The sequence below is a fragment of the Mandrillus leucophaeus genome, unplaced genomic scaffold, assembly GCF_000951045.1.
Source record: "Mandrillus leucophaeus isolate KB7577 unplaced genomic scaffold, Mleu.le_1.0 Scaffold371, whole genome shotgun sequence".
NCBI classification, from domain to species: domain Eukaryota; kingdom Metazoa; phylum Chordata; class Mammalia; order Primates; family Cercopithecidae; genus Mandrillus; species Mandrillus leucophaeus.
The window spans coordinates 1,685,799-1,693,845 of NW_012103932.1; the positions used below are offsets into that span (position 1 = coordinate 1,685,799).

At 52.3% G+C, this 8,047-nt stretch overlaps 1 protein-coding gene across 1 annotated transcript in view; it reads right to left on the reverse strand.

Moving 5' to 3' along the window:
• Positions 1–8,047, reverse strand: part of MROH5 (maestro heat-like repeat family member 5) — a 70,493-nt gene that overhangs the window by 54,697 nt on the left and 7,749 nt on the right. The window contains exons 2-4 of the mRNA XM_011990155.1: positions 5,051–5,232; positions 4,077–4,222; positions 3,547–3,675 (exon numbers count right to left, since the gene is read on the reverse strand). Coding sequence (XP_011845545.1) covers positions 3,547–3,675; positions 4,077–4,222; positions 5,051–5,232 — 457 coding nt within the window. The remainder of the gene's footprint in view (positions 1–3,546; positions 3,676–4,076; positions 4,223–5,050; positions 5,233–8,047) is intronic.

Genomic DNA, 8,047 nt, shown 5'->3' on the forward strand with positions numbered 1-8,047 from the left:
CCCAGCTAGTTTTTTTGTATTTTTTTAGTAGAGACGGGGTTTCACAGTGTTAGCCAGGATGGTCTCGATCTCCTGACCTCGTGATCCGCCCGTCTTGGCCTCCCAAAGTGCTGGGATTACAGGCTTGAGCCACCACGCCCGGCCACACAGCCCATGTTTCTTTTGGTAGAAAACTGAGGCTGAGGGAGCCTGAGGCCTTCCTGGTCTGCGTCCATTTCCAGAGCACCTCCCCCTCTTCCTCCCTGCCTCTGAGCCCTTGCTCACGCGGTGTGCCTGCCTGCGCCTCCACTCCCACCTAGAGCCTGCTCCACGGCCTGGGTTCAGGGCGCTCATCCTGAAACCCCAGCCCACATCACCTCTCCTCCTGAGCTCCTGGTGGCTCAGGACGTCACATCCTTTAATTCTTTCACCATGAATTCAGAACCAGAGGCTACATTCCTGTCCAGGAGAGCCAGGGAGTCAGCTGCTGAAGGGCAGAACGATGCTGACTGGGTCCCTGGCCTCCCTGACCCGGGCCCAGCCCCCACTGTCCAGTGGAGGGGCATCTTCAGCAGGAAGGAACCACACGGGTCCCGGAGTCCGGCTCTGTGTGGTCATACCTGGGACCTTTCTCCCTTTAGATCTTGCTGCAATTTTGACGTCTACTCTTTTCTCTGTCTTCATAGGAGCCATAAGGCAGCTTCTGTGGCTCTGAGGCAGGTGAAGAGGAGGCCTGCCTGCACTTGGGGGCGTCTGAAAGTGGGGGTGTCTGAGCCCCGCCATGCAGCTTGAATCACCGCGTGAAATGGATATATCATTTATAGATCATGGTAAGTATGGTTATGGGGGCTTCTTGTGAAGATGGTGATTGAATCTGATTTTGCTCTTTCTGAAAACCTACCTCAGTTAACACTACATTCAGGAGATTTTTTTAAAAGGGATAATAGTAAAACCACACTGTGGAAGCAGGAAGCAGGTAGGTGAGGGGACTGAAGACCATGTATAGGCTAGTGGAGCAGAGGCCAAGGCCAGCTCACCCACATGGCACCATCCCCCACTATTTGAAGTTAGGGGGTCTCTTGTCTCCCAACCTCTGGAACTGGAGTGGCAGTGGAGGGGGCTGAAACTAAAGGTGACATGGTTTTAGAAGTAGTTGAGTCCCTCGATGTACCTCCCACACTCTGCACACACGGGGGGAGCCGGCCCTCTCCCACCCCAGCAAGAGTCTGGGGTCTCAGTCTCTGGAGGGGGCAGATGAGTGTCTCCGTCCAGGGGTTGCCAGGCCCGTAAGCTCCAGGAATACTCACTTCCCAGGCCAGGCCTGGCATGACTGCCGTGGGATGGGACCCTGATCTTTAGGCAGGGCCCCTGGGTGAGCGTCTCCCTGGGAATCCTCAGAGCACAGAAGGGAAGACAGAGAGACACTGACGTAACTGGGTGAGGGTGGCAGCAGTGGGCTCACCTGGTCACTCTACGGTGGAACCAAGGGCTCAAGTAGCCAGATGGAAAGGATACGTGACCTTAAAGCCTGGTGGCTAATTCTGGACCCAGAGCAAATTCCACTCCTGCGGAATGGGCAGGGCAAAGACTCCACCAGCCCAAGCTCCCCAGCAGACAGCAGGTCGCATGTGAAGGATCACGGTTCAGAGTGACCCTGGATCCTCGACAGCCATGAGGGCCAGAGGACAATGGACAGCGGTTGCCAACCCACAGTCCAGTGTGAAATCGAATCCAGAGATTTCTGGAAATGCACAGGCTCAGAATCTTACTTCCCTAAAGCCCTTGCCCAAGAAGCTGCCTCCAAGAAGCCTAAGTCTGTATCTGGTTTAAGAGTAAATCGGGAAAGGGGAGACAGGGTGTAGGGAACACAGTCCCCCCACCGGTGTGGGGCCAGGCTGGTCCCTGCTGACCCCAAGCTCCATGCTGGGCTGGAAGATTGTCTGAGTTTGGCTGGTCCTGACCTAGGTGACAGTGCCTGATGCCCCTCTGTGCCCCAGGTGGTGGGTGGGACCCGCAGAAGTGTCCACTTACTCTGGGGGCTGGAGTGGGGCTGCGGTGTGTTCAGAAGCAGAAATGTAGACAGTCCTGGCCTCGTTCATGCCAGACTCCGTGTAGGGGCCCCTCCTCGTGAAGCCCCAGGAGGGTCTTGTCCACCCTCAGAGAGGCTGAGGCCAGACCACACCCCTGAGAGTGTCCCGAAGCCCTCGCCTCCCTGTGGGCACTGCTCCCCAACCCCAGCTGCCTAGGATCGTTGATCTGTAAACTGCAGAGATGCCTGACAGACTTCGCAATGGTGAGTGTGACAAACACACGCTTAGGATTCCAAAAGAAAAAGAAATGAGGTGGAAAAAAGGACTAAGTGGACATGGCCCTTGCTCCCCATTTTTCTCTGTCTCACACCTAGGGTGGCCTCATTCACTTCTCTGGGGGAGCACAGGGGCGTGTCCCACCTGCCGCCCACCAGCTGGGCTGTGACTGCAGGCCAGTCCCTAAGCCTCTCCATGGGTAAATGGGGCCACAAATCCCTGTGTGGAGGGTGCATTGGCCACGCTTGTAGGCCCTGCGCTGGCTGTTTGATGTCTGTTATTCCTAATAACCTCTCTTTGAGTTTGCTGAATCGTAGGGCCAGGTGAGCAGCCAAAGCTGCTTACATCTTTTGGGGAGCATGGAAATCCCATTACAGTGTCCCCGACCTGCCAGTGTCCCTGTAGCTCCTGGGGGCGTCTCTACTTCGCTACTTCCTGCCACCATGGCCCTGAAGGCATGTTCAGATGGTCCCTCATCTGCTTCCTGACCCTGTGTGGTACAGGCCTGTGTGGCCCTGTGGGGTGTGCTGTGCTGTGCCTCTGGCTTTGGGAGGAGCTTTGGGTATTAAAGAACTTTCAGTGGCCTTTGCCTCCTGCACGATCACATGAACTAAGACTCGGCACCACACGGAGGGTAAATGGTGTCTACTCCTGCTTCGTGGGGCACCCTGGTGTGTGTGTGTATTAAGGTGTCCCCTGGGGCCACTCTGGCCTAGTCAGTCTAAGCCACCTTGGAGTGGAGAATTGGCGGCTGGGGCCGGCTCTCAGACTGCAAGCTGCGGGTGGGGTGGGGTGGGTGGGGGTAGTCCAGGTCCAGACCCCCAAGTCTCCATCGAGCAGAACCCAGGAGGTAGAGGCCAAGGGCAGAGTTACAGCCTGCAGCCTGGGTTAGACTTGCAGCAGGCCTTCCAGAGGCTGGGCTGCAGGCAGCTGCCATGCAATGGTGAGGAAGGTGGTGCAGAGGGGAACCATAGCCTGCTGCAGGGAGAGACCTCCTTGGGGGAGAGGGCCCCCCCCACTTATGGGCCCCTTGGCCTCAGCAAACAATGCTCTCTTGAGCCTCACCTTCCTGACATGGGAAAGTGAGATGGAAAAGTGTGATTGTCCCACTGAAGGGCTGGGGATGAGAACGCGAGTCACTGGATGGAAATGGCTTCACAAGGCTGGGCACGCCTAGCATCACTTGGGTCCCTGGGGCAGCCGCTGGCATTCCCAGAACTCGTGGGGGGTTGGCCCACTTGCTGGGGGAGGGGAGGCCCACCGTGGCCTTGGTCATGTTCTCCAGGGCGAGCTGCATGAAGGTTTTCTCCCAGGTCTCCTCCAGGATGTCACTGGCCCTGATGACCATCTCCAGGGTCTGGAACAGCCGGAACTTGTGCCTGCTGGAGATCTGTGGATGGCAGAGCAACGGTGGCTTGGGGACAGAACAGGTCAGATCGTGTGGGAGAGGTGGGCAGGGGCGTGGACAGGGAGGGGTGTGAGAGGAGCCATTTATCTCTGCCACTTCATGGTTCTATGACTCCAGGCAAATCCCTTGGCCCCCCTGTGCCTTAGTTTCTCCACCTGTGAGGGTCAGGATCACCACCTCATGAGCGCATTCCGAGGGTGGTCAATGCATGCGGGTCCAGTGTTTCTCCCTCCCCACTTGGCCCATTTGACATGTAAGGAAACTGAGACTTGCCCCAAGTCATGTAGCTGCTCTAGGCAGGATCCAGGGTTTGAGCCCACCTTGGGGTCCCACCCTCCCGCTCTGCCCCCTGTGCCTGCCCCAGTGGCCCAAGCTGTCCCCACCTCCGGGTTGTCTATGAAGTAGTTGTGGATGGTTTCCATCACCAGCTTGGGGGAGCCACGAGCCATGTTCTTGATCTTCTTGATGATGTACTTCAAGTGGAAGAGGTCGGCACTGTTCATGTCCTGCAGCATCTTGAGGCAGATGGCTAAGGTTGGCAAGAAGGCACGTGTGAGCAGGCTGTGGGTAGCTCACACTGTGGCAGCCAGGCTGGGCGGGCAGGAGGTGGGTCTGGGGATGGAAGGAGTACTCTGAAAATGAGAACTGGGGAATGGATGCATAAGAAGTCCAGGACCTCCTGACTGTCCAAATGGACTTTCTGGGGTTCAACATAGGTAAGGAGCAGGAGTGCAGGTGCATGAGCATGTCCTCACTCACCATTCATATTCCCATCTGCCCATCATCCACTCATCCACCTGTCCATCCAGCCATCTGTCCATCCACCCACACGTTCCATCTGTCCATCCTTCCATCTACTAATCCACCTGCTCATCTATCTTTCCATTCGTCTACCTGCCCATCCACCCAACATTCAGCTATTCATAAATTTATTCACCCACCCAACCAGTCATGAATTCATCCCTCCATCCTCCCATCCATCCTATCCTCTCACCATCCGTCCAGTCATCCAGCATTCAATGGTGTTTGAATAAGGGAGGGGCCAGGCCTGGACTGCGGTTCTGAGGTGTGAAAGGGAATGGGAAGATAGCGGAGGTGGGGTATAGGGTGAGCTGGGGCATCATTTGGGCTTTTGATGGTGCTTCAGGAGGCCTGAAGAGGCCAAGTCGTGTGTGCAGGGTTCTCTGTTGAAAGCTTCACTATAGCTACACCACTTGATACCCTCAAGGTCCTGGAGCAGAGACTCCCTCTGGTCGTCACCCTCAGGACTGCTGTTGGTGGAGGGACATGGGATCTGCTGGAGCCTGACCCCATCTGGGCCGACCCGCCCCTGCCTGAGCCCAGGGCTGGCAGTCACCTGCACTGTAGGCCTCCGCCATGAACATCCCGTGCTCCTGTGGCATCAGTGCGGCCTGGCTGCTCTCTGACTTGTGAAGCAGGATGGTGGTGGGGTGTGACCATCTGTCCCTGCAGGCAGAGTCCTGGGGTGCCTTCATGCAAGATGAGTCCTTCGTGGATGTGGAGACAGGGAGGGAGATTCTGAAATGGAGGAGGGACCCTGGGTGTCAGCGTCTGAATGTGTGTGTATTTCTGCGTTAGTACAGGGGGTGCTGAGCGCAGCACTGGCTTCCATCGAGCTCAGCTACATCTTTCCATGTGTTTGTCCTTCCATTCAATGGACTGGCTGGGCCCTTGGAGGAGGGCAGGAGTCTCGAGGCCTCAGGGACACTGTTGAGTAGGCAGCATCACCTGTAGGCCTGGGGGGGCCTGGCCTCCCAGCAAGTGTTAGGTTCTGAGGTTGGGTTCGAGACAGACATGGCTGGTGGGATGTTGCAGGGTTCAGGGTATGGCATCCCTAGCTCAGGCTCTTGACTTGAGAGAGCCAATCTCATTCTGACCACATGTGAGACTGCTCCGGTCACCCAGACATCACTGGTGAAGTCCCCAAGGGGAGCAGGGGAGCTGCAGGAGCAGTGAGAACAGAGCAAGGGAGGATGCAGGGGCCTCCAAGGAAGGCCTCCTCTCTTTTCTCCAAGCTGGCCTCTGCCTTCTCCTCTTCTCCTTCCTCAAAGCTGGCCTCTGCCTTCTCCTCTCCTTCCTCTTCTCTTCCAAATGTGGGGAAAGCACTATCTCAGGCTGTGTTAGTGGCCGTAAGGGGCCAAAAGAGACCATGTCCTTCCATTCCGGGATGCTGCCCAAGCCTGGTCCCCCATCACAACTCCTGCCCGTGGGCTCCTGGGGCAGGAACAGGCTCCTGCTCCATCCACTTCCTGACCTTATTCATTTGTTCACTCTTAGTACCCACTTCCCAGGTGCCTACCATGGGTGGGACGTGTTCTAGGCTCCTGAGATGCATCAATGAATGAGATAAAGTCAGCAAATCAAATCAGTGAATTCTGTGGTATATCAGAAGACAGTCCATCTCTCAATATTTTACCCATTCATTTGTCCTACCATGGGAGGGATGCATGTCAGATCATGCTGCTCAAAATCCACCCATATGCCTCCCATTTCACTCAGAGTAAAACCCAAAGTCCTGAAAATAACATATAAGACAGTGATGCTTCCATCCATGAGGGTGTAACAAGGACCAGCTTCACCCTCCTGTCTTAAACAACTCAAAAATTGGAAAAATATACAAAACCATGATTATCAGACATCAGACAACAGCAGCACAGGATGAAGATCCCTGAAAATGGAAAACTAGCAAGGTGAGCCCAGCGTGGCCACAGCCAGCTGCCTGGGAAGTTTCCAGTTTGCAGTGCGGGGAGGGGGAGCCCAGTAAAACCCAGTACTCTCTCTGAGTTGAGGAAGTGGACGTGAAAGTCTGGGGGAGCCAGAGTGGCTGGAGTTTGCTGGGAAGAGTCACAGGAGAGAGCTGCACGAGGAGGAGATGGAGTTCTGGGGCTTTGCAGGGGATCCCCTGCATTCCCCGTCTTCATCTGAGCTCTGCAGGGGATCCCCTGCATTCCCCGTCTTCATCTGAGCTCAGTGCATTTGGGAAAAGAACCACAAAGCTCCAAAAGGAGTAGAGGGAACAATCTTTGGAACTCACACAGGGCTAGGAAGAGTTCCTTTTCTCATCAGCAAGAGTGGAAAACCTGGTAATTCACAGGGCATTAGGTAGAGTGTTAATGGTATGACCTCAGTAATGGGGGGAAAAAATCTGCCCTAAACAACAATGCTTTGGCTCTTCCTACTAAAGCTTTAAAATCAAAGCCTCAAAGGAACCAAACTTTTCAAGTAATTTAATTGTGTTAAAGAACAAACCTGAAGAATATTTAAAAAGTACAGGAATATCCAGTACCCAACAAGGCAAAATTCACAATGTCTAGCATCCAATAAAAAATTTGCTAGGCATGGAAAGAAACAACAACAAAACAAAACAAAACAAAACAAAATCAAACCAAAACAAAACAAAAATCCCTAATGAGGAGAAAAATCAATTAATTTAAACAAACACAGAAATGATATAATTAGTAGACAAGGACATTAAAACAGTTATAAGGTTGGTGCAAAAGTAATTGCGATTTTTGCCATTACTGTTAATAATATATTTCTCATGTTCAGCATGGTAGAGCAAAACATAAGCATGGTAAGGAGAGACATGGGAAATATAAAACAATGAAGAATACATTTCGCATTATGAATACACTAGGTTAGCAGGAGATTAGACAATGTAGAAGCAAAGATGAGTGAACCTGGAGACACAGCAATAGAAACTACCCAAAAATGAAACATATAGAGAAAAAAGACTGGAAAAAACAAAACAGAGCGTTAGTGAGATGTGGGACAACATCACATGGCATTTTGTATGTGGAATTTGCATCCCCACAGGAGAAGGAAAGGGAAAGAAAACATATTTGAGGAAATAATACCTGAACATTTTACAAATTTGATGAAAATTATAAATCCACAGATCCAGGAAATTCAATGAATTCCAAGCAAAAGAAATACAAAGAAAACTACATGAAGACACATTGAAATAATATTGCCCAAAACCAATTATAAGAGCAAATCTTAAAAACAGCCATAGAAAAAAGACACATGAAAGGAATGAAAAGTGAGAGCACAGTTCTTGTTGAAATCAGTGCAAGCCAAGAGATAGTAGTGCAACAATTTAAAGCCCTGAAAGGAAAAAACAAAACGAAACAACAACCTGCCAAGCTGGAATTCCATACCTAGAGAAAATATCTTTAGAAACGGAAGGTGATATAAAAACACTTTTCATGTACACAAAAACCAGAAGAAGTTATCATCAGGAGTCCTGCACTACAAAAAAATGTTTGAGAAAGTCTTCCAGACAGAAGGAAAATGGCAACAGATGGAAATAGAAAACTACACAAAAGAATAA